Raw genomic sequence first — 26,342 nt, 5'->3', positions numbered from 1 at the left:
GTTTCATCCATCTCATTAGAACTGATTCAAATCCACTCCTTTTTATGGCTGAGTAATATTCCATTGTATATGTGTACCACAACTTCTTTATCTGTTCATATGTCAGTAGACATCTAGGTTGCTTTCATGTCCTGGCTATGTAAATAGTGAACACTGGGGTACATGTGTTTTTTAGAATGGTTTCCAGTAGTAGGATAGCTGGGTCATATGATACTTTTATTCCTAGTTTTTTAAGAAATCTCCGTACTGTTCTCCATAGTGGCTGTTACCAATTTACATTCCTACCAACAGTGCAAGAGGGTTCTCTTTTCTTTACATCCTCTGCAGCACTGTTTATAGATTTTTTGATGATGGCCATTTTGACTGGTGTGAGGTAATACTGCACTGCAGTTTTGATTTGCATTTCTCTCATAATAAGTGATTTTGAGCATTTTTCATGTGTTTATTAACCATCTGTATGTCTTCTTTGGAGAAATGTCTGTTTAGATCTTCTGCCCATTTTTGATTGGGTTGTTTGTTTTTCTGATACTGAGCTTCCTGAGCTGCTTGTATATTTTGGAGATTGATTCTTTGTCAGTTGCTTCACTTGCAATTATTTTCTCCCATTCTGAGTGTTGTCTTCTCATCTTGGGCTTCCCTGGTAGCTCAGATGGTAAAGGCTGCAGGAGACCTGGGTTTGATCCTTGGTTTGGAAGATCCCCTGGAGAAGGAAATGGCTACCCACTCCAATATTCTTGCCTAGAGAATTCCATGGACAAAGGAGCCTGGTGGGCTACAGTCCATGGGTTTGCAGAGTCAGACACGATTGAGCAACTAATGCTATGGTCTTTGCTGTGCAAAAGCTTTCATGTTTAATTAGGGGTCTTCCGTCTTTGTTGTGGCATGTGAATTCTTGATTGTGGCACATGGGATCTACTTCCCTGACCAGGGACTAAACCTGGGTCCCCTGCGTTGGGAATGTAGAGTCTTAGCCACTGGACCACCAGAAAAGTCCCTTTTCTTCCAATTTGGATGGCTTTCATTTCTTTTTTTTGGCTGATTGCTATGGCTAGGACTTCCAATATCAAGTTGGCCGATTGCTATGGCTAGGACTTCCAATATCAAGTTAATAGAAGTGGTGAGAGTGGGCATCCACCTTATTCCTGAGATTAAGCAAACATGTGTATGTCCTTGTGAGCAGAGTCTCAGTTTGTTATAGCCCTCCTGTAAATCCCATTAGTTTTCAAATCAGCTAAGGGAACTTTTTATCCTAGTGTTAGACCCTAGGGCTGGCCTGCCCAGGATGTAATTCGAACCCTTTACCCCCCAGGAAGGATCTCTGAGCCTCTGATATCCCTTTCTTCTGTGCCCCTTCCTATGGGTGTGAGTCCCAACCTAATTGCTTCTCCTCCTTTCCTACCTGACTCTGTATGGATCTTTCTTTACACTCTTATATCCAGTTTACTGCTAGTGTCCAGTTTGTTTTCATTGAGAATTGCTCCACATGTAGACCTATTTTTGATGTATTCACTGGGGGAGGTGAGCTCAGCATCCTTCTCCTCTGCCATCTTGATCTCCTCCCAGTAAAAGCACCATATTTAGAGATATGGACCTGAAAGAGCTAAAAGTTGTTGAATTTGGGGTGTATAAATGAAAGTTGAAGAATGCTGGAGTGGTTTTCATTACAAGCCTTGTGGTGCCATGTGAGTGTTTAAAACCACAGCATGTGTTACTCTGATAAGAATACTATATTTCAGACTAAAAAAATACATACTCTTAGTGTATTTGATAAATGCACTCAATGTTGTGTGTTTTGGTGATGTGGGCAAGACCCATATGCAAAATATCTACTGTTTTTAAAGTAAAACCCAAATGTTTGTAATAATAGGGGACTGATAGCAATTGTAATCTAAATATTCAGCATTAGCAAAGCATTTATAAAAATCCCAGAAATGTAAGACACACAAAAAATGAGACATTTCCTTGTATGCTGATATGGAAAGAACTCCAGTCAGTATCATTCCATGAAAAAAGCAAAGTGCAAGAGAGTGTTCAAAGAATGCTCATGTTCATGTATTATAGAAGATGTATATTGATAGACATGTGCTTTTATAGTCATAGAAGACTTCTGGAAAATTAATAAAGTAACTGTTTAATTGTGCCTTTATAAAGTGGGACTGGGTGTCTGGGGAGAGAGGGAGACATCAATTCATTGTATGTCCTTTTTTTTTTTAACTGTAAATTGTTCACTAAGTCATTACACTTCATTTTTTTAATGAAAAACTGCCAATGTGAACTTTCTAATCAATGTGTTTGAGAAGAGCCTATGAATACCCATGTTTAGACATAGACTGGGAGGTTTGGAAGATGAGCGGTGAGACTCTACAAATGTTCTCTTCACCTAGGAGTTTTGAGTGTGAGCTCATTGTTCTTGGAAGAACCAGTGCCCTGGGCAGGGTGTGTGTGTGGGGGGGGCAGGGTGGGGGCGGGGGGGATTCGGCTGCAGAGTATGTAATTCTTTCTCTGTTCCTTTGTTTCCAATATCTAGCGCTTGTCCTGAACAATATAACTGCACAGAAACCAAAAAAAATCCTGACTATAATTACACAAATTTTGACAACTTTGGCTGGTCTTTTCTTGCCATGTTTCGGCTTATGACCCAAGATTCCTGGGAGAAGCTTTATCGACAGGTTATTTATTTATTCATTCTATTTCCCCCCCTCTCTCTCCACCTCCCCCTGCCGCCCCCTGCTTCCCTGCCTCCCTCTCTCCCTCTCTCCCTTTCCACCACTTATCTATCATTTATTTATAACCAACCATCTTTCCTTCACCTTTGTCATGGATTTTTTTATCCTTAATAATTGTGCTGTTAAATTCTCTTTTAGAATTCCATTAGAAACATTAAAAAGACTATAAATGTGATATCTGGAAGAAGAGTACAAAAAACTCTTCCTAGAAATATCACCCCTCACCAGACTCCCCATTGACTGCAGTTCCACCACTAGTACTTCAGCCTTCATGCTGCATTGTTCTCTCTTGCCATTTTTATGTAAAAAACACAAATACCCATGAGAAAGTCATAGTCAAGTCACTAGGACTTCTGTGTGAACGTACAGATGGTACTTCCTCACTGAGGGACAGAGCATCAGGAGCTCCAGTTGATGGGGGAGGCAATAGACGAGGTTGTGGGCAGCTGAGCCAATCAAGGCTGGGGAGAGACCAATCACTACTGTATAATCTCTGCTCCAGGTGAAGTCACCCCATGTGTTCTGTCCCTTGCAGACCGTGCGTACCTCAGGGCTCATCTCGGTCCTCTTCTTTGTGGTGGTCATCTTCCTGGGCTCTTTCTACTTGGTTAACTTAACCCTGGCTGTTGTCACCATGACTTATGAGGAACAGAACAAGAATGTAGCTGCTGAAACAGAAGCCAAGGAGAAGATGTTTCAGGAAGCCCAGCAACTGTTAAAGGAGGAGAAGGAGGTAGGGGCACATGATATCTGTTAGTGGGATCTGCTTGGAGGCATCCCAGAGGCTGTGAGGTCTGACACTTAAGCACAAGGCCTGGCCTCAGTGCTTTCCCAACTGGTGATTTTCTGAGAATTTTTAGGCCCCTTGAAGCTGGCTCTGCTACAGTCTTTCACGAAGATGCCCAGACACAGGGCTCTTGAGAAAGGGATTTTGATGATCTTTGGCTTTCTGAATGTGAGCCTTCAAAGACAGATCCAAAATTGCTGGCTAGATATATGTGTGAAAAGGAAGGCTCTGCTCTAGGCTTTCTTGTGGGAAGCTGGAGATATTTGTGTCCAGGGACTTTGCTTGAGAGCATTTGGAAAGCAATCGTGCTGGCTGTAGAGATGATAGTCGTGATCATCTCTCCCTTCTTGTAATTCCTGTTATATTTACAGGCCCTTCTTATTGTTTCACTGGCATCTTGATATTTTTTCAGTTCTTAGATTCTAAGATTCAGTTTTAAGATTTCAAGGCAGTTTTAAGTTTCAAGAAAAGCATCCTCTGCAGAGATTTGTCAGGAGGAAACCCCTCTTAAGTGCTTGATATCTGCATCATTAAACGCAGACATTTAGTGAGTACCTAGCACATACAGGACACTGTGCTAAGGGTTAGTGGCACAGAGATATTGGAGAGTCAACCCTGCCTTCAAGGGCTGGAATATCATGAACAAACAGGACACATTCCCCACAGAAACAGTGATGAAGCTAGCATACTCCAGTTGGGCAATTTGCAGTTGAAATGGTCCAGTGCTACCAGAAGAGAGGGGAGAATGCTCACCAAGGTGGAAGTCGTTTGCAGTGTTCTATGAGGAGTGTGATCTGTTCATTAATTGCTTTTGTTCACTTTTTAAGGCTCTGGTTGCCATGGGAATTGACAGAAGTTCACTTAATTCCCTTGAAGCATCATCTTTTTCCCCAAAGAAGAGAAAGCTATTTGGTAGTAAGAAAAGAAAATCCTTCTTTTTAAGAAAGTCTGGGCAAGACCAGATTCCAGGATCAGATTCTGAGGAAGATTCTTCAAAAAAGGCAAGTTTTGGCCAAGGAACTACGATATTTGAGCACTGCTCAGGGGGACAGGTCAAGTTGTCAACCTAATTGAAAGGATTCATTCGTTCAGTTAGTCATTTATCCATTCATCTATTTGCACATACTTCCCTGCATCCATGGGTCTATTCAGTTATCCATTTATTTACAAATGTCTGTTTAAAGTGTTGACAGTGTTTATTTGGCACTGGAGTAGGTACTGGGGATACATGGGATATATAACACAGACATCTCATAAGGCAGGCACAGTGACAAGAAGGCAGTTACTGTTCAGTGTGATAACCAACATGAGGTCACAGGGAGAGCAGAGCAGGAGCAATGTTTCAGGGGCAGTGTTTATTTCCTCCAAGGCAAATGTTAGAGACCTTAGACAAGTAGATTATTTGGGAAGTGATCGCAGGAAGTACTGAGAAAGGAGAGGAGAAGCAATACATGGAAGAGAAGGTGGTCAATTGATGTGCGTTATTAAGTCAGTTTAATCTCCTTGGACTGAGGCCACTATTTATACACTACCTTTGGCCTATCATTGGTTCAAGACTTCTGGAGTCAGGAAACAATAATTTATGACTTGCTATGTATTAGGGTGAAAGTTATTTGGGTTGCCAAAGAAAGCCTGAGGATGTATGGATGGGACCAACAATAACATCTGTTTCAGACCGCCAGCCCCAGACTTGATGGGGACAGGGAAAAGAGCAGTGGATCAGAAAAAAGTTCCTAGAGGAAGTAGTGTGTAAGCTGAAGGGATGAATTAACCAGGTTAAAGGAAGAATGAAGCTCCATATGCAGAGAGAACAGCACATGCATAGGCCTGGAAGCAAAGGAGAGTAGAACATGACCCAATAGAAAATGTGCATGTGTACACACACCTCTGTGTGTGTGTGTGTGTGTGTGTGTGAGGTTGGTGGGGATGGTGGCAAGAGGCTCTAGTGGTAAGATGCAGACTATTTACAATAGTCCTTGAAGCCAAGCCAGGGAGTTAATTCTTTACCCTATATGCAAGGGTGCTGCAGTCCACGGGGTTGCAAAGAGTGGGACGTGACTAGGGACTGAGCAGCAGCAGCATGGGGCATTCAAGCCAGGCTCTTGTTTAGGCAGTGGGATATGCAGAAAAGAAGCTATGAGAGGGTGTGATGTAGAAAAAGAAATCTTATTTAAGGTGGGGGATGTTTGAACATGATTTAGTTCTGAGGAAGAGAAATCAGAAGAGAGGAGGATATTGGAGATACAGGCCAGGGAATAATGGCTAGAGCCTCCTTCCTGAGGTAGTGGAAAGATGAAGGAGGCAGAAAGTGGGTGTGCATATCTGATCCTGGGATGGGGAAAGAGAGTTCAGGGGCCTTTGAAGAAGTAGATGGATGGACCTCCCCCACTGCTGTGAGCAGTTCCCTGGTGGAATGACAGGGTAAGATCCCATGGTTTAGACTAGGCTTCTTTGCTGTCAAATCACAGCATAGTCAAGAAATTGCATGCATTTTTTTAGTATTGTAGATGTTTTTCCTCATTCTTAACATAAAATGTCTTTTCCCTTTAACTGTTAATAAAATAATAAGAAATGGCTATTGTAAGACTATAGGCTGCCTTTAGAACAAAGGGATAGTTCCCTATAAGGCCATGGTTGGTCAGAACTTTTGGGGGAATAGGTAATTACAGTTACCTGAGTTTTCTGGATAGCTGAAGGTTTATAAGGTTTATGTCTTTTAATTTCTAGATACTTTAGAATTTTAGATAAGGTGAAAATCAATAAACTCTTAGACACAGCCTGAAAGAGTACCTGAAGTTTACTAGTATAAGGATTTTGTGATCTTTATATGACTGTCCTTAGTTACAAAATTTTTTTGTTTTGTTTTGGGTTTTTTTTTATTGTTTGTTTTTGGCATTTTTGCCACATGGCATGTGGGATCTTGGTTCCCCAACAGGGATCAAACCCATGCCCCTTTCATTAGATGTGCAGTGTCTTAACCCCTGAAACACTAGGAAGGTCTGAGTTACTGTCTGTTTAAAATCTATTTAGACAGCCACTCAAGGCACTTCACTGGCTGGCCTCAATTCACCTTTCTGAATTTATCCTCCACTTCTGCCCCTTTCAAACATTGTTTCTAAATTACACTTTTTATTGCTTTCATACCCCTAACCATTGTGCATTAGTTTTTGTAATTTTTTTGTTGTTGTTGTTGACAATGAATACAACACAGAGAAATAAATGTTTCTGTAGGTATAACTCTAGACTCTAGAAATGTGGATACATAAAAATATGAATGTTCAACCCATATTCCTCTTATGTATTAAATGTGAATTAAGAAAATTGAACCTTTGGCATGCAGTGAAGTTGAAGTGAGTTGAGCATCTTCACTGCATGTGTCATTGAAACAAAGTTTGTCAGCTTTTGAGGAGAGGCCACCCCTTCCCTCAGAAGGTCCACCATGCCTTCTCTTACAGCCACACCTCCTTGAGCAAACCAAACGACTGTCCCAGAATCTGTCAGTGGACCACTGTGATGAGCACAGAGACTCCTTCCAAAGGCAGAGAGCGCTGAGTGCCGTCAGCATCCTTACCATTACCATGCAGGGTAAGTTCTGCCTCCCAGACCAAGGGGGAGCCTAAGTTCAACAGTGTCCTTCCCTTCTCCCTCTCTCCAGCTCCCTAGAAGCCCTCTGCAACCCACCATGGGTACTTCTGCAAAGTGACTCCCAGTGCTTCTTTGGAGCATGTGAGCAACATGGCTTTTAAGAAACGGGCCTTCCCTATGGGCCTACCCTGAGCTGCCGCTTGGGTAATGGTGGGACCAACAGCACCAAGAAGACTTCCTGTTCAGGCCACACAGTCACAGGAGGTTTTGGTGACAATGATAGTCAGCCAAAGGAGAGAAGACATAGAAGTTTCCAGGAGGTGACAGTTGTCAATGAAATTAGAATAGGAATCTGTCATGAGCAACAGAAGACCTGTGCATGCAGGCTGGTACCATCTGAGGGACCTGATTAACAACAGGTAACAGGGACCAAACTGAGGGGTTGGTGTTCAAGGGCAGGACTCAGGTTCTAGCGAGAATGGGGTTAAATGGATTCTTAGCACTTCTGAGTCCCCTCATGAAGCCCTAACACTGTGTGGAAATCAGGGTGCCTTTTTTTTTTTTCAGGGTGCCTTTTCTGACCTGAAATCAACTGATTGCATGCCTTTTGTTTCGGTGCTTGTAGATGGCCCTGATGAATATCTCCCTTTCCCCTGGGCCCTGGTAGCTTCCTGTGCTCTGGTATAGCCACCACCTTGGTCTGCCTTGGGTGAACGTAGCTTGGGCTCATGTCTGTCTCTCTCATGGGTTCACAGCAGTCAGTGTTGACTTTCCCATCCATATCTCTGACAGTGCAGCCCCGCTCCCAGGTGCTCATAACACATATAAAGGCTTTTACTCGACCGTGCCACATGAAAGCCGAGTGTGGGAAACCTTTTTAGCTACACATCAACACTCTTCTTGACTGATCGTGCTGTAGCGCAGAAGGTGCCGGGGAAGAGGGAAGAAGGACACACAGGCAAAGAGCAGCCAGACTGGCACAGCGCTAACTCCTCAAGTGCTTTTCCATTCTTCTTCTCCAGAACAGGAAAAATCACAGGAGCCGTGCCTCCCGTGCGGGGAAAATCTGGCGTCCAAATACCTCGTGTGGGACTGTAGCCCCTGGTGGCTAGGCATTAAGAAGGTCCTGAGAACCGTGATGACTGATCCCTTCACTGAGCTGGCCATCACCATCTGCATCATAATCAACACTGTCTTCTTAGCCATGGAGCATTACAAAATGGACCAGAATTTTGAGAATATATTGTACACAGGGAACTTGGTAATTCTAGGTTTTTAAAAATATGGAACATATTTCACACTTTGAATTATGGCTCTCTCAAGTCTAGATATTTTGTACATGGTCTAACCTAACATGGGTCTTTGGTCCTCTTAGGTGGAGTCGAGGGAAAAAATGACTGTTAGAATTTTATTTTTACCCATTTCAGTAACTTTCAATGGGCCCCTGCTCACCCAGTATGCTAAGGGATGTCTTTAGTCGTCTAATGGATGACTAAAGAGTCATTCATTGGTAAGACAGAAGCAAGTAGACATCTTGTTTTTTGGCTGTGCTGAGTCTTTGTTGCTTTGCTCTATAGCTTTCTCTAGTTGTAGTGAGTGGGGGCTACTTTTCGTTGCGGTGCCGAGGCTTCTCAATGTGGTGAGAAGCGGGGGCTCCTCCTGTTGCTGAGCGCAGGCTCAGGGCATGTGGCCTCAGCAGTCGTGGCTCCTGAGCTTCATTGCTCCATGGCATGTGGAATCTTCCTGGACCAGGGACCAAACCTCTGTCCCCCACAGTGGCAGGCAAATTCTTCTCCACTGTGCAACCCAGGAAGTCTGTAAGTAGACATCTTAAAAGGTCAACTATCTTGGATAATCAAGAAAATATTAACCATATCCAAGGACCCATGGTAATGAGTACCATGGTACCTAGTGATGTTGATGACATCATGTGTCACAAAATAATGTGACTGCCATTGCTAAGTGTTATTTTCCCTGTAAAGGTGAGTCAGGGCCTGGAAGCTGAAGGAGGTTTACTTTCCCAGGAGTGGGTTGCGAGGTGGAGAGTGAACTGGGGTGGGGTTCCAGATGAACCTGCTTCAATAGTCTCAGTTAAATTGGGAAAACTAAGACAGGGGAACAGACTTTTCAAGAACTGTTCACTTTAATTCATAATTCCTGCAGAAGGCCCAAGGGCAAATTAGTTTCCCAAGTACCAGAAATAGTAAGTACCCAGTGAATGTTCCACCCTAATTTGCTAATGAGTTAATTAGCTAAAAATCTTATCAGAATGTCAAGTTTTTTCTTCTTAAAGTTTTATGTTATTTTTCTAATTTAAAAAGCAATACTTGTTTTTTTAATTTTAAAAACAAGGGAAATACAAAGAAGAAACTAATTTCTTATGGTCTTACTAGAAAAGATGATCATTTTTAGCCCCACAGAATATTTCCAAGTATGTACGTGTGTGGATGTTTAAAAATTTTTTTACATTGACAAGAACCCAAAGTACCTATTGAATCAGGAGTTGGTCCACAGAGCTGCCTCTATGCATCAAGTTTAGGATGGTGTAGAACTGTAGACAGTTGCCTGTCACCTTTGGTTCCATATCCCGTGAAGAAGAGCAGGGAACTACAGTATAAGACCAGAGTGGGTCTCCTTATAGATAGTCTGTATTTAAGTTCTTTTTCACATACTGCCTTTAGGAAGAAGTGCCCTTTGGGTATGCATGTGTTGGATTAGGCTCCATGTTGCACGATGAACCTTCTAACAGGCTGGGTCTTCTGGGATCCAGGCCAGGGTGTTTGGTTCTCTCCTGTTGAGGTGTCCCAGAATGGCCTGATGAGGTTGTTTCATTTGGAGGGAGAATGTTATGTGACCTCAGGGCCACAGTACCTACCTCAGCAGAGTCAGCAGGGCCCATCTTTCAGTACCTCCTGGTAGATAGAGTTATTGGGTAAGTTCCAGAGAATACTCAAAAAATCTCTGACAGGGTTGTCTCCATAGACAGGGCTTCCCAATTTCAAAGGTGGTCTGTCTATCACTTCACCTGTTGATCCAACTATTGGAAGTAACCAAAGCCCACCTCTCATATTTTCCACTGACCAGGCATCCCAGGTCTGAGGTGAAGTTGCATTTTGCAGTTGGAAGGTGGCTAATTAACTGACATTCTTCTCCAGAGGCCAAAGGAGGCACAGAGACATTGTTGGTGTCTGAAAACACAGGCGGCAGCTGGACCCTGGGTCCTGGAAATTGAAGAGAAACACGCAAAGCTGATTATGTAGCCTGTGCATCCCTTCCATTCACCCCATTCGCTACACATGCAGAAAGGAAGCAGCCACCTTATCTGTTGTGCCCCCATGATGGTGATGATGGGAGGCCTTGGAGCACTGGGCTTGAAGGAACACATTCAGACTTCCATCCTCTGATGGGTGGAGCAGGAATAAGCTGGTCTGTGGAGTTCTGTGGACTACGCTCAGAAATAGGCTCTCTAGGCTTCAGAATTGCTTGAATCAAGGGGAGTCCATTGAGCTCCCGAGAAGTCAAAAGTAGCAATTGAATTGCATTGCAAAGCTGATGGTTCCCCAGGCATCTAGTGATGCTGTAAGGCTAAGACACCTAAAACCTGAAGGAGACAGGAGGAGGAAGAGTGGGTCAAAAGGGGATGGAGATGAATCCTGCACAGTTAAGTGGAACACACAACCCTGCATGCTTTTAGGCACTGGTTGTGGCATTTTAGAGATAGAAAGCAGTATTGGGGGCTTCCCTGATGGCTCAGCAGTAAGGAATTCGCCTGCAGTGCAGTAGCCACAGGAGATGCGGGTTTGATCCCTGGGTCAGGAAGATCCCCTGGAGGAGGGCATGGCAACCAACTCCAGTTACCTGGAGAATCCCGTGGACAGAGAAGTCTGGTGGGCTAAAGTCCATAGGGTCGCAAAGAGTCAGACAAGACTGGAAAGTGTCGGATAAGATTGAAGAGACTTAGTACACCCACACACAGGCAGCAATATTTAAAGGGAAACGATAAATATGAGCTTTGATTTTTCTCTGCCACTCTTGATTTCTTTTTATTTGCCTATCTGGGGTTTAGCTTTGCCCATCCTTTTAACTTGTGTCATTTTATTTTAGGGTTGTATTTTACAAATAGTCATTTCATTATAAAAATAGACCACCTGTTACTTTTATTTATTTATTTTTTCATTTATTTTTATTAGTTGGAGGCTAATTACTTTACAGTATTGTAGTGGGTTTTGTCATACATTGACATGAATCAGCCATGGATTTACGTGTATTCCCCATCCTGATCCCCCTTCCCACCTCCCTCTCTATCCGATCCCTCTGAGTCTTCCCAGTGCACCAGGCCCGAGCACTTGTCTCATGCATCCAACCTGGGCTGGTGATCTGTTTCACTATAGATAATATACATGTTTCGATGCTGTTCTCTTGAAACATCCCACCCTCGCCTTCTCCCACAGAGTCCAGAATCTGTACATCTGTGTCTCTTTTTCTGTTTTGCATATAGGGTTATCATTACCATCTTTCTAAATTCCATATATATGCGTTAATATACTGTATTGGTGTTTATCTTTCTGGCTTACTTCACTCTGTATAATGGGCTCCAGTTTCATTCATCTCATTAGAACTGATTCAAATGAATTCCTTTTAACAGCTGAGTAATATTCCATTGTGTATATGTACCACAACTTCCTTATCCATTCTTTTGCTGATGAGCATCTAGGTTGCTTCCATGTCCTGGCTATTATAAACAGTGCTGCAATGAACACTGGGGTGCACGTGTCTCTTTCAGATCTGGTTTCCTCAGTGTGTATGCCCAGAAGTGGGATTGCTGGGTCATATGGCAGTTCTATTTCCAGTTTTTTAAGAAATCTCCACACTGTTCTCCATAGCGGCTGTACTAGTTTGCATTCCCACCAACAGTGTAAGAGGGTTCCCTTTTCTCCACACCCTCTCCAGCATTTATTGCTTGTAGACTTTTGGATAGCAGCCATCCTGACTGGCGTGTAATGGTACCTCATTGTGGTTTTGATTTGCATTTCTCTGATAATGAGTGATGTTGAGCATCTTTTCATGTGTTTGTTAGCCATCTGTATGTCTTCTTTGGAGAAATGTCTGTTTCACCTGTTACTTTTAATAAAGAGATTTAATAATTTATAGGTTGTTGCTGTTGTTTCCAGAATTAAAGAGGAGAGTCTTATAATGAACAACATTTAAAAAGATTTTTAACCCTTTTTATGTGAAAGTCACTCAGTTGTGTCTGGCTCTTTGCAACTGTATAGTCCATGGAATTCTCTAGGCCAGAGTACTAGAGTAGGTAGCCTTTCCCTTCTCCAGGGGATCTTCCCAACCCAGGGATCGAACCCAGGCTTCCCACATTGCAGGTGGATTTTTTACCACCTGAGACACAAGGGAAGTCCAACCATCTTTTATAAAAAAAAACAAAAACCAAAAACCCTTTTTATACTACTGTATTATTTTCACACTATGGTTTTTCTCATTTCTGCTTAATTTCTGTGTGTGTTTATGATAGAGAATGTGCTATTTGCTATGAAGAAATGCTTTGCCTTATTTTCTGCAAAGATATAGGAGATAGATTTAACTTTGAATTTGGCTACTGTGCAACATTTTGCAAATTTCTTAAGCCTGAATTTATCTAATTGTTAAAGACAAAGAATTATTTTTCCTGTGGAAAAGACATAGTTTAGTGCTTTTTAAACTCTTGCTCCCTTCTTTTAATGCTTTAATATTTTGTTCTGGAATGATGTGCCCTGCATTCTGAGGGAGTTTTTAAGATTATATTCTGAATCACTAACCTTTCTTTCAACCATAACCAACTCAGGGTTTATCCTCTATATCAGGTTGCTGCTGTCTGGTAGTGTCTTTATTTCAATTCTCTGTTCTGGGCCCTTAAAATTTAAAAAAAAAATTTTTTTTTCTGACCAAAGTGTTGAGACTGAGTGTTTAGATAAACTGCTCTTGTTTTTTGGTTTATGAATGATAATTATCTTTACTTTTCAGAGCTGTTGTGTACTCCCCTTGCTTTGGAGTTATTAGTATCTTAAAGAGAATTCAGAGGAGGAATTTCTTGACTCTTCCTATTACTCTGCCATCTACCAAGAAGCCAGTTTTGCTTTATTTTTTTTAACAGAATGGAAAATAATATTTATTCTCCATCCTGATGCCTGTTAGCTTGGTGATACTGGAGTGGAGGCCATGGTGGGACGGGGTGTTGGGGAGAGGGGGAAAGGTAAAGTGAAGTCCATGCTACAGTGGTAGATGTTTTTTTTTCATGGACTGCAGGGTATCAATTGTATCAAGTATGAGAATACAGTTTATTTTTTTGTAACTTCTGTAATTCCCTTGGATATACCTTCTTTTTCTCATTTTTTTCTTCTGTCTCACTGTAGGTTTTCACTGGCATTTTCATGGCTGAAATGTGCCTAAAAATCATTGCGCTGGATCCCTACCACTACTTTCGTCGAGGATGGAACATTTTTGACAGCGTTGTTGCTCTTCTGAGTTTGGCAGATGTGATATTAAACCATATAGTTTCAGGGAGTTGGATATCATTTCGTTCCTTAAGAGTGGTAAGGCACTTACTTTCTTATTTTACTGAATAACTTATCTGCCAGGATTGAAGAGTCTTCAGTGAGTTCAATAACTAGTTTCAGAATAAAGCTTACTGTCTTACCTTAATCTGAGAAGCAGAATCACACTCCTCCTGCCACCCAGGTCTATAATACACTTGTAAGTCCCAGACGGTCTTCTCAGTCGAACCCCTCCTCTCCTCCCTCCCCTGCCACAAGATGACCCTTCAGGCAACCAGACGTAAACTTACATCTTCTGGTGTCAGGATGTGCTCCTTGCTTTGTGTGCAACCCCCTCCGACCATTTTTTCCCCCACAGAACTCGAAGCCAGGCACCCTCACAGCTGAGCTTACCAAGGGGGTATGTACTACAGAGCCCAGGGTGGGGGCAGGTGCTGCCAGCGGGTGTTGTCCCACAGCGTCCCTCCTCATTGCTGCCAGTAGCATGGTCCTTTTCTGTAGTCTTTGCCCTTCATCCACAAACCACTGGAGGCACCCCAGTAACCTTTGCCGAGTACCTGATATGTACGGGGGAAGGCTCAAAGGTGAGGGAAGCACTGCCTTCAAGGGCTTTGTGGTTTAGGGAAAATATAAGACATGGCCCAGAAATGACCATAAGGCAGACCCCATGGGAGGTATGGGCAGAAATCACAGAGAAATCACATCTGGGAAGGGAATCAGGAAACTGCAAAAGGTTACCTCTTGTCCTCTTTCAAAGATTTACTTTTTTGGAGGGAGCTTGGATAAGATTTCTTTTTTTCTTTTTAAAAACTTTTTATTTCATATTGAAATATAGCTGATTAACAATGCTGTGATATTTTCAGGTGAACTGTGAAGGGACTCAACCATACATATACATGTATCCATTCTCCCCCAAACTCACCTTCCATCCTGGCTGCCATATAGCATTGAAAAAAGTACCATGTGCTATACAGTGGGTCCTTGTTGGTTATCCACTTTAAATATACCAGTGTGTACATGTCCATCCCAAACTCCCTAACTATCTCTACCCCCCATCCTTCTCCCCGGCAACCATAAATTCATTCTCTAAGTCTGTGAGTCTCTTTCTGTTTTTCAAGTAAGTTCATTTATATAATTTCTTTTTGGATTTCACATATAAAGGGTGTCATACAATATTTCTCCTTCTCTGTGGATAGGATTTCTCAACCTGTGGAATAAGACATTTGATTCAGTTACTTAAGCATACATTTTATAGTTGGCATATATTAGAAAATCACACTGCTTAAAATCAGGCATTATCAGGCTGCTCCCTAAAGTTTTATTGGTGCTTGAGTGAACAAAATTACATTTGCTTTACTAATGGTTAGGCTTATTACAGCCATGCTCTGAGGCAAGGAGTTCTATGACTTTGTCTGTGGACAAGAATAGAACTACATTTTCTCCCTGAGATGCCCCTAGTTCCCCTCTGTGTAGACAGCAGTGGTCCTGGTCCCTCTCTTGTGATAGAAGTCTCACTGACCTGCAGTATCTCCCTGCCCCTCCACAAATATTGGGTTGGCCGAAAAGTTTGTTCAGGTTTTTCTTTAACATCTTATGAAAAACCCAGATGAACTTTTGGGCCAACCCAAAAGTTGACACTTAACAAGATTGTACTTTGGAGTGAAACCATCAGTTTACATTAAAAGTTAATATAAGAAATAATCTGTGAAACTAGTTACTGTGCTTTTTTCTGTTATTGTCTCCTGTAAGGTCTATACGTTTCCATGGAGAGAATTTCTCTCTGGAAAAAGAGAACATGGCTTGAGTAGTTGATTGCCTTTTTCCTCCTAGGCGCAATACATCAACTTGTGAGCTCAATTATATAATGCAGGAGTTAACAAACTTTGTCTGTAAACACCAGATGGTAAATTTTTTCAGTCTTACAGGCCATATGGTCACTGTGGAAACCTCTCAATTTGCCATCATAGCACAAAAGTAGCTGTAGACATTATAGTACGCATGTGCATGGCAGTGTTCCAATAAAACTTTATTTACAGACATGAAAATTTGAACTTTATACAATTTTAATGTGTAATGAAATGTTTAAAAAATTATTTCCAACCATTTAAAGGTATAAAATCTTTCTCACCTCTCAGGCCATATGAAAGCAGGTAATGGAATGGATCTGGCCCTGGGCCCAGAGTTTTTGACCCTTAGTATAGACAGTGAAGGACAGGGAAGCCTGGCATTCTGCAGTCCATGGGGTCACAAAATGTTGGACATGACTTAGCGACTGAACAACATCATATTGGGGGCTTCCCCAGTGGTGCAGCAGTAAATAACCTGCCTGCAATGCAGGAGATGCAAATTTAATCCCTGGAGAAGATCCCCTGGAGAAGGAAATGGCAACCTACTCCAGTATTCTTGTCTGGGAAATCCCATGGATAGAGGAGCCTGGTGGGCTACAGTCCATGAAGATCACAAAATAGTCAGACATGACTTAGTGACTAAACAACAGCAACAACCAATATTATACAGGGTTCCAATATATTCATTTTGTTTAATTAATGTGTATACTCAGTTCCACCATCATGATCCCAAAGTCTTTATCATTTAAAAAAATTAGACCAAATGTTTCATTTTTAAAACAAAAAATAGATACAGGTGAATATCAGATTGGGGCATGGAGTTGCTGACCATGTTTAGGATGGATTTGGCTTTGAAAAGTCTTTTGAAAGTTATAAATGCTATGGTTTGGGAACAAGTCATTTGAATTATAGCTGAGCTGGTGGAATTTGTCCTACCTGGCTTTTCTTCCATTTTTGTTTATTGTCTTTTTTTTTATTATTATTTTTTTACAGCTGAGGGTCTTCAAGTTAGCCAAATCCTGGCCAACTTTAAACACACTGATTAAGATCATTGGCCATTCCGTTGGAGCCCTTGGAAACCTGACTGTGGTCTTGGCCATTGTGGTCTTTATTTTCTCAGTAGTTGGCATGCAGCTTTTCGGCTCTAAATTCAGTTCCAAAAAGAATCATTTAAAGTCCTGTGATCCTGAAGTCCTATGTTTACGACGCTGGCACATGGGGGATTTCTACCACTCCTTTTTGGTGGTATTCCGCATCCTTTGTGGTGAATGGATTGAAAACATGTGGGAATGTATGCAAGCAGCTAACCCAACACTGTGCATTATTGTGTTTCTGTCAATCATGGTGATTGGAAAACTTGTGGTGAGTGTCTCCATTTTGTTGTTGTTGTTTTAAATGCATGGGCTAAACAAATGCATTAGCTTCTTTTCCAACACTTTACTAGTGAAAATTGTTATTTAAATATAGTATTCTAAATTTAATGTTATATAATACTCAAAAATCTGCATTTGAATTTGATTTGAAGACAGTATGGTAAGCATGAAAGAAAACCTGTCATCTAGTACTTTAAAGATGCCCCAATGTCTATCCTACTCCAAGTGATTATTCAAATCGCCACTGATTGACTGAGGTAGGAATTTTTTACTTAATTTGGTCCATAGATGTAAAGAGTACATCATGCAAAATCCCAGACTGGATAAAGCACAAGCTGGAATCAAGACTGTGGAGAGAAATATCAATAACCTCAGATAAGCTGATGATACCACCCTTATGGCAGAAAGTGAAGAGGAATTAAAAAGCCTCTTGATGAAGGTGAAAGAGGAGAGTAAAAAAGCTGGTTTAAAGCTCAACATTCAGAAAATTAAGATCATGGCATTCAGTCCCATCACTTCATGGCAAATAGATGGGGAAACAATGGAAACAGTGACTGCTATTATTTTCTTGGGCTCCATAATCACTATGGACAATGACTGCAGCCATGAAATTAGAAGACGCTTGCTCCTTGGAAGAAAAGCAATGACAAACCTAGACAGCATATTAAAAAGCAGAGACATTACTTTGCCTACAAAGCTCTGTATAGTCAAAGCTATGGTTTTTCCAGTGGTCATGTATGGATGTGACAGTTGGACCATTAAGAAGCCTGAGTGCCGAAGAATTGATGCTTTCAAACTGTGGTGTTGGAGAAGACTCTTGAGGGTCCCTTGGACTGCAAGAAGATCCAACCAGTCAATCCTAAAGGTAATCAACCCTGAATATTCATTGGAAGGACTGATATTGAAGCTCCAATACTTTGGCCACCCGATGGGAAGAGCCGACTCATTGGAAAAGACCTGATGTTGGGAAAGATTGAAGGCAGAAGGATAAGGGGACAGCAGAGGACAAGATGGTTGGATGGCAAGACCAGCTCCATGGACATGAGTTTGAGCAAGCTCTGGGAGATGGTGAAGGACAGGGAAGCCTGGCATGCTGCAGTCCATGGGGTTGCCAAGAGTCAGACACGACTGAGCAACTGAACAGTAACAACAAAGATGTAAAGAAATGTCCATAGAGTCAGGTTTCTTGCTGTTTAAAAGAAGGAGGATGAGAGGAAAGGAGGACAAGGAGAGGAGGAAGGAGGAATGATGAAAAAAGTGATCCTTTTTCTTCCTCCAGCCCTTTTATGACTGTGACTCTTGGTGGAACCGCAAACATCATGCAACCATGAGAAGTACCAAAGCAAGACGAAGTCAGCACTAAGGAAGGTAGACTGAAGGTGGAACAAACCTATTGTCAAGGCATAATTGGTCCCGTCTTTTAGTTTCAAACGTCTTGTCATGTGGCATTTTCTTATTATGTAAGCGTGCCCTGTATTTGTTACTTACAGCTGGAAACATGGTCTATGGAGAAACTAATTAAGTGTACACCATTGAGGGTGTGATGTGATAGGAGACAGACAAGGATACCTGAGCATAAGATCTTCAGAACTGAGTTGGGACTATCGTGCAAATATAATTAATGATCCTCATACAAGTATAATTAACTGTCCTCAGTATCTAATAAATGGTGTTAGTAGACAGCAGGAAATATGCAAGATCAAGGGAGTGGGAAGGGAATGCTAAGAAAGACATTGTGGGAGACATGGTACTTGAAAAAGGCACTTCAGAGGCAACAGAGGACTTAGCAAATAGAGGGTAACTTGAGCAAAGATTCAGACTTGGGAATTCTCATGGTGAAACTGAGGAAGAGTGACTGGACCCATTAACACCCACAAAACACTTTCCCCAGAAAGCTGTATATTTTTGAACTGGTGAGAGCCACAAACAAAAGAGGTAAAAAACCTGCACAAGCGTACCATCTCTCAAACTGTGCCGATAGGAGAGGCCCTCATAGTACAGCGGTCCTAGACATTAGACTCATATCCATGTGGGCAATGCCAGCAAAAGTCCTACCTCATGATTCTGGCTGATCCCCAAGGAATATCCACTTCTGATTTTGCCACATGGTTATGCCTTTCACCTTACCCTGGCCAGGCTCTACAATACCCACTGCTTATACACAGACAGACTGCATCTGGCTGTTTGCACCCTTTAACTTCAGTTTTCTTTGGTCTTATCTTGATGTCTCTATTATTTCCTCAATCTTCTCTCCTTTTCTTTATTTTATAGATGAACTTTCTTGGGAGACAGAAGGACATAGAACGTTCATTTGATTTTGTTTCTAGTCTTGGGGAAAAGTTGTTGTGGAACCCTACTGTATTCTTTCCTTTGCTAAATTTTCCCTATGTCCCTCTCTCTTTGCCCCTTCCTAGGTTCTCAACCTCTTCATTGCCTTACTACTCAATTCCTTCAGCAATGAGGAGAGAAATGGACACTTGGAAGGAAAGGTCAAGAAAACCAAAGTCCAGGTAGCCCTGGATCGTTTTCGCTGGGCTTTTTGTTTTGTAATGCATACTCTTGAGCATTTTTTCAGGAAGCAGTGCAGGAGGCAACATTTATCAAAGCAAAAAGAGGTGACTGAAGGCCCTGGTGGAGAGAGCAAAGATATCATTCCCCTGGTCACAGGGATAAGAAAGGGCCCAGAGATCTGGGAGGAGTTTGGTGTACTAACTTCTGTACCAATGACCTTGCATGAGCGGACTTGGTTGGCCCCACTTGCAGAGGAAGAAGATGATGCTGAATCCCCTGGTGAAGACAAGGCACAGGCTGTCACACAACCTGAGGCTGGAAAACAGGTATGCAGGCTCATACGCAGACTCAGAGATCGTTTAAAGCTGGAGTTGCCATGGGGTACTGGTCGCCTGCCCTGTCCTGAGCACGATGCAGAGATGATAAAGGTACAAAATGTGGTGGCTGCACATCTGGGGCTGGTTCTAATCATGGTCCCACATGTGGCACAGGTGGGAGATATCAGAGGCGTTCAGAGTGGGCTGGGGCAACGAGGGAGTCAAATGCCTTTGGTTGAGCACCGACAGAAATACAGAGTGGGAGCTGACTGAAAGGTGGGAAAAGGAGTGTGGAAGGTGAAGTGGATATAGCGTAAAAAGAGACTTTGTTTCTTATGAACTGCCTGCCACCCTGGGGAGGATGTCTTAGCCACTACCTGGGGTGCTCCGAGGGGCAGTGGTCTCTCATCTCTCAGCCTCCCTCTTCCTGCATGGAATCTCTGCCCTGCAAACTAGCTGGAGTAAGGGAGATCAGGGCCCCAGTATTGCCAAGGTTTTGAACTTGGAATAGAGTCTCTGTCCTATGAGTAGTAACTGAAATGAAAAAAGAAATCCAACTTCTTGACCACATTCACCAGAAATTTAGCCTCTTCAGCTCAGATTTGGAGGAGATGAGAAAAGCTGGTGACCTGCACATTCTAAGGAGACACATATCTCTTCATTGGGAGCCGAGGGCAGAGGGAGCCCCATCTTCTTGGTCACATCTGCCTAAAGTGGAGCTTCCATCAAACTGAGCTGGGGGTGGGAAGCGAGAGAGCAGGTCATGGCAAAAGTGCCATAGATTCCTGCTGTTATTACTGAATAGCATAGACTTTTTTTTTTTAAAGTAAATATTTCTTCATTTGCTGTATGCCCTTAGGACAATTTACAGAAACCTTAAATATTTTTTTACAAATATTTTCCACCATTTATGTTAATTTTACTGTGGAACATTCTGCAGAGCTCCTTACTGTACCAACTAGGAAGCAACACTCTGAATATCTTTTTTATAAATGTATTGATTTTAGTGACATTTTTAGATTACTATACTAATTTTGTTCTTTTTCCTCAAGTAAATTAACCTCCCTGTAGTTAATTTTTGAGGACTACTGATTTTATGTTTGTCTCATCATACACTTTGGAATGTAAATTTGAAAGTTCATCTTTGTGGGAGGGTCTATCACTCTCACCTCAGGCTAAGTTCTGTGGTATCTTTAACAGACCCTTCTAAGAGATCCATTTCAGAACTAAGTCTTGTATTGGCAGCTGATTCTTCTCTAATAGTGATACTACGCATTTTGCAGATCTAAGCCAGTGGCTCTCTTTGCCCAGATCTTATTTCTGAGGCTGTACTTCCTCCTGCCTCCTTAGGCATGCAGCTTTGTATAGTTGTAACCCCAAGCATTGGCCACAACTTCTTTTAACTTTCTCTTTTAAGTACAAGAACTTCAATCTAGCCCAGAGTTTCAAGCTTTGGATATAACTATGGTTTCCTTTTTCACATGGGACACTTTTATTCTCCATTACCTGCTGCATGCTTTAAACTGTTATTACTTTATTTTGTTCTGTGTCTGGTCCATAGATAATATGTACCTGTTTTTTGTGTATATGTGTTCAGCAGGGAGCAGCATTCTTAAATTATGCCCATACAATGTCAGATTCACAAGAACCTTCACATATGTTTTAGGATGAAACCTTTCTTAAGATGTGACTTTGCATATCCTTCTTGGATTTAGCTGCAGGTCATCAGACAAAATTCATTTTTAATTTTTATGTTATAATATATTTTCATTATTTTCTTTATGCCTTTTGGTTACCTATTTTGCTAAGCCAATCCTCTGTACCTAAAAGAATTACTTTCCAAATTATTCTTTTAATAGTTTTATTCATGTATTTTTACATTAGAATATCAAGTGATTATCGATTTTCATTTTTACTGTATTATGGCATTGTAGTATTTTTTCAGAGATAACTAATTATACCAGTACCATTTATTAAATGATTTATTATTTAGCCATTGAATTGAAAGGATACAGTAAGTTTCACTTCTTAATTATTTGCTGAATTTTGTATCAAATCATGTTGTTTTGATTATATTACTTATGAGTAAGTTTCATTATCTGTCTCCTATAATAGTTTTTCCAGAATTATTTTGAGTTTTTTCAGGAGCAGTTTTTAAAATTAAAGAGAAAAAGTTAAATAATGTCACAATTTTCATGACAAACAGAACACCGAATAGAATTCAAACTTGTTTCATCCCAAGTGAGATGTCCAGGAGGAGTATTAATTCTACTCTTGGTTTCTCAGTGTCAGGCCAGTGAAGTCCATCAGAAGAGCAAGGATCCCACTAGTCCAGGAATTCAGAGTGTGGAAATTGATGTATTCTCTGAAGATGATCCTCCTATGTCAATACAGAATCTCCGGAAGGTAATTTTCCCAGGGTGTTCCCAGAAGAAACATAGCTCATCCACTTAGCTTGCTCAAAATAGCCACTATGGAAAAATATCAAGATTAGTACAGAGCAAACTGTCAAAATTAGATCATTAATCAAAGATCTAGGCCAAGGTTTCTCAGCCTCTCCAGGATGACATTTGGACCCAGATAATAATTCTTTATTATGGTGGACTATTCTGTGTATTGTAGGGTGTTTATCAGTACTCTGGCCTCTACCCACTAGAGATGCACATAGAATCCTCCCCACCATTGCAAAAATAAAAAATGTCTTTAGACATTGCCAAAGTGTCTCCTGGAAAGTAAAATCAATACAACCCCTGTTCTAGGCCTATTATTCTGGGACTTGAGGTCGCTGACAGTTTCATTGTCAGTAAAGTGGCCTCCTCCTCCTCACCTGGCTTCTGTGTGTATGGTTTGTCAGCAAATCAGAGGTAAGATTTGGAGGGAGGAAAAGATTGAGATACTGGGTCATATGCTTTTACCTTTCATCATCCAAGGGGAAGGAGTTAGAGAATTCTGTCTTGGAGTCAGGGCTGGTCAGAGCATTTAGGAAAGAACCTAACAAGAGGGATACTTTCTAGACACCCCTCATACCTATCTAGTTTCATACATTAAAAGTCCTAAAATAAGATATTAGGTATTAACCATGATGACAGAGAGTGTTGGGAAATGATTCCCCCTTTCCTTTGTTCTGATATATAGAAGTCTGATGCTACGAGTATGCTCTCAGAATGTAGCACCATTGATCCACAGGATCCCTTTATGCGGGTACTTGAAATGGTTCCCAAAAAGAAACCAGAGAGGTGTTTGCCCAAAGGTAAGTGGCAATATTCCTACATTCAGTTCATGAAATATTTGGATGGGATTCTCTTATTCTTTGAAGCTCTATAGTTTGACAGATCCTTTCTTTCTAATTCTACTGAAGACAAAAGTGAAGAGAGTCTCTCCTGGATTCTTGAGACCATTTCAGGAAATTCTTGATTCAGGTGAGGTCAGTTCAAACAGCCCAACTTCTAGGGTAGAAACTTGGGAAAACTTTTCTAGAAAGCCTACTGAGCCAGTATTCCTACCACTTGGTAGAGTTCCCAATACATCAATTGTCAGGATATCCTTGAGGTCATAGATCAAGAGAACTTGACCATAAATTTGGGGTTGGCTAGAGCTTTTGCCAGGTGCTCAACTCATCTCTCAAGATTTTTCTCTGGGAGAAGGCATCCAAGATGGTGGTGTAGGAAGACCCTGAGCTCACCTCCACCCATGGAAACACCAAATATACACTTAACTTGTAGAGCAGTTCCCCCTGAAAAAGACTTGAGGACTGATAGAACAGCTACTGCACATAGAACATATGGATCAGGTAGGAAAAATGGAGACATGGTATCCATGGGAACTGCACCCTCAACTTAGTGACCTAGAGTAGGAAGGGATATTGTTGCGGGGCCAGAGCACAGACTCACCCACCTTGGGATCAACAAGGAAATAGCAGTTTAAAGGGCATCTAAACTATACTAGAAAGAGATCCATGTACCAACCCTACTGTGTTAGTCAGGTCTTCGCTGGTAGCTCAGACAGTAAAGAATCTGCCTGCAAAGCAGGAGACCCAGGTTTGATCCCTGGGTCAGGAAGATCCCCTAGAGAAGGAAATGGCAACCTACTCCCATTTTCTTGCCTGGGAAATCTCATGAACAGAGGAAGGAAATCCATGTTCTAATCCTAGAGCTTCTGCCAAATGCACAGAGAAGTACTGGATCCCTGTGTGGGGTCAGAGGCAGCAGAGAGCACCTTTGTTTGCCTCATGCCCAGAACTCTCCCCAGCCCTCATTCACTCCAGCTCTAGCTACCCCACCAAGGTAGCCTTGGACTTAGCACTCCCCAAGGCCTGACTGCAGCCCAAGCCCACTCTAACGTCAGCTGCTTCACATAGGTGGCCTCAGATACCTAAGTGCTCCCCAGGAGTTGCTCCTGGCAAGCTTCCGCCCCAGTAATCCTGCTGAAGATGCCAGGTGCAAGCTGTCTACACAGGGGACACTTCCACACAAGTCCGTTCCTTGAATACCAAGATAGGTAGCCATTTAACCTAGTTCATAGAAACAAAAACTAGAATTCAAACAAAATAAACATATGGAGGAATATATTCCAAATGAAAGAACAAAACCCTAAAGAAAAACAAAACCCAGGAAAAATCCTAAAGAAACAGAGTTAAGTAATTTACCTGGTAAAGAATTCAAAGAGATGATCATAAGAGTTTTCACCAAACTAGGGAGGAAAATGGAGAACTTCATTTTAGTAAGAATTTCAACAAAGACCTAGAAAATGTGGGAAAGAATTGAATAACATGATAATAATGCAGTCCACATTATAATTAAAATGTCAAAAATTTAAATATATTGTGCCAGTCCTTCTGCTTTGTGAAGTTTCTGCCGAAAAATCATCTAATAGACTTATGAAGTTCCTCTTGTATGTAACTAGTTCTTCCCTTACTGCTTTTAAGATTGTCTATCTTTAGTTTTTTTATGATTTTTTTTTTTTTGGCCATGTCTTGGAGCATGTGGGATCTTATTTCCCTGACCAGGGATCAGACTCATGCCCCCTTCATTGATTACATGGAGTCTTAACCACTGGACCACTGGGGAAGTCCCTATCTTTCATTTTTGACATTTTAATTATAATGTGTCTTGGCATGGATCTCTTTGGGTTCATCTTGTTTGAAAATCTCTGTGCTCCCATCTCTGGACTTGGGTGTCTTTGTCCTTCCCCAGGTTAGGGAAGTTTTTAGTCATTACTTCTTCAAATAAGTTTTCTGTCCTTTTTCTCTCTTTTCTCCTTCTGAGGCCCCTATATTGCTAATGTTAGTATACTTGATGTTGTCTCAGGGATCCCTTAAGCTCTTCACATTTAAAAAAATTCTTTTTGCTATCCTGATGGGGTAATTTCCACTACCTGTCTTCCAGATCACTAATTTCATTCTTCTGCATCCTCTCAACGGTTTCATCTCAGTTATTGTATTCTTCATCTCAGTGTTGTATTCTTTTTCATCTCAGTTATTATTTTCTTCAGTTCTCACTGGTTCTTTTTAATACTTTCTATAGTTCTGTATCTTTGTTAAAGTTCTCACTGAGTCTGAATTGGCATATGATGACCCCTATTCTGCTGTGTTGACCAAATGTTGTCACATGGCTGAACCCAGATTCAAAGTGTTGGAAAAAGACTCCAACTCTTTAGTTGGAGGATTTGCAAAGTTACACGGTGTGTACAAGGAGGGTGAAGAGTTGGGCTAGTAATGCACATGTATTATAGACACTAATGATAGTGATTCTCTAATTGCTTGTAGGCCTGAATTGCTGCTCTCTATGCTGTACTGTGGACAAGAGAAAGTCCTCCTGGATCACATGGTGGAGCCTGCGAAAAACCTGCTACCAGATAGTGAAACACAGCTGGTTTGAGAGCTTTATTATCTTTGTGATTCTGCTGAGCAGTGGGGCACTGGTAAATTGTGTCATGGTCTTGTGGGGACACTGGGGGGCAAGGCGGCTGGGTGGTTTCATTCTGACTTGGCCCTTCAAGGAACTGTGAATGTGGGGAAACTAGGAAGAAGTGGGATTTCTGTTGGTGTAGCCCCTTAGGGGACAGGATTTTGCCAGTATGTTCTGAAGAAATGCTACAGCTGGGAAATCCCCAAGCTGAAGATGCTTTACCTGTGGGACGCATGACCCACGTCAGCCCTTTTTTATGTGTTTATTTATTTGTTTGTTTTTTCGCCATGCCACACAGCATGTGAGAACTTAGTTCTCTGAACAGGAATGAAACTTGTGCCCCCTGCCACTGAAGCACAGAATCTTAACCACTGAACCACCAGGGAAGTCCCCAGACTGGCACTTTAAAGTGGCTATTGGAATCTTGACCTTAACTCCAAGTCTGTCCATCATTCCTGGAGGATTTCTAGACATTTTCAATGTATCCTACATGTTTCCTCCTCTAGATGGCAATGCTCCTATTCTCTTTTTTCCTGATGGTCCTCGTGTTGCTTTCTAAAAGATAAAATGTTTAGGAGGAGAAGTCTACAGGGGCTAGAATAGGATATAAGTTGCCTTGGTATTTTTTACCACTCATGATCCTTTGAGAGGAGGGGAAAAGATACTGTTTTAGGTGTATCCTAAATTGAGGTATGTTGTGATTTCTGATGAGCTTTGGAAATAACTGAATCGATCAACCTCCCTAGCC

At 41.7% G+C, this 26,342-nt stretch overlaps 1 protein-coding gene across 1 annotated transcript in view; it reads left to right on the top strand.

The window, feature by feature from the left end:
* The window catches only part of SCN11A (sodium voltage-gated channel alpha subunit 11), a 139,532-nt gene that overhangs the window by 71,056 nt on the left and 42,134 nt on the right, over positions 1–26,342 (top strand). Inside the window, exons 11-21 of the mRNA XM_043885574.1 lie at positions 2,528–2,669; positions 3,262–3,459; positions 4,341–4,514; positions 6,969–7,098; positions 8,121–8,359; positions 13,500–13,679; positions 16,481–16,849; positions 19,275–19,697; positions 21,975–22,094; positions 22,824–22,938; positions 25,453–25,607. Of these exons, the coding sequence (XP_043741509.1) occupies positions 2,528–2,669; positions 3,262–3,459; positions 4,341–4,514; positions 6,969–7,098; positions 8,121–8,359; positions 13,500–13,679; positions 16,481–16,849; positions 19,275–19,697; positions 21,975–22,094; positions 22,824–22,938; positions 25,453–25,607 (2,245 nt within the window). The remainder of the gene's footprint in view (positions 1–2,527; positions 2,670–3,261; positions 3,460–4,340; positions 4,515–6,968; positions 7,099–8,120; positions 8,360–13,499; positions 13,680–16,480; positions 16,850–19,274; positions 19,698–21,974; positions 22,095–22,823; positions 22,939–25,452; positions 25,608–26,342) is intronic.

Source organism: Cervus elaphus, chromosome 24 (genome assembly GCF_910594005.1).
Source record: "Cervus elaphus chromosome 24, mCerEla1.1, whole genome shotgun sequence".
Lineage (NCBI taxonomy): Eukaryota > Metazoa > Chordata > Mammalia > Artiodactyla > Cervidae > Cervus > Cervus elaphus.
The sequence above is the reverse complement of the archived record's forward strand: the minus strand, read 5'-3'. Positions and strand labels throughout refer to the sequence as shown.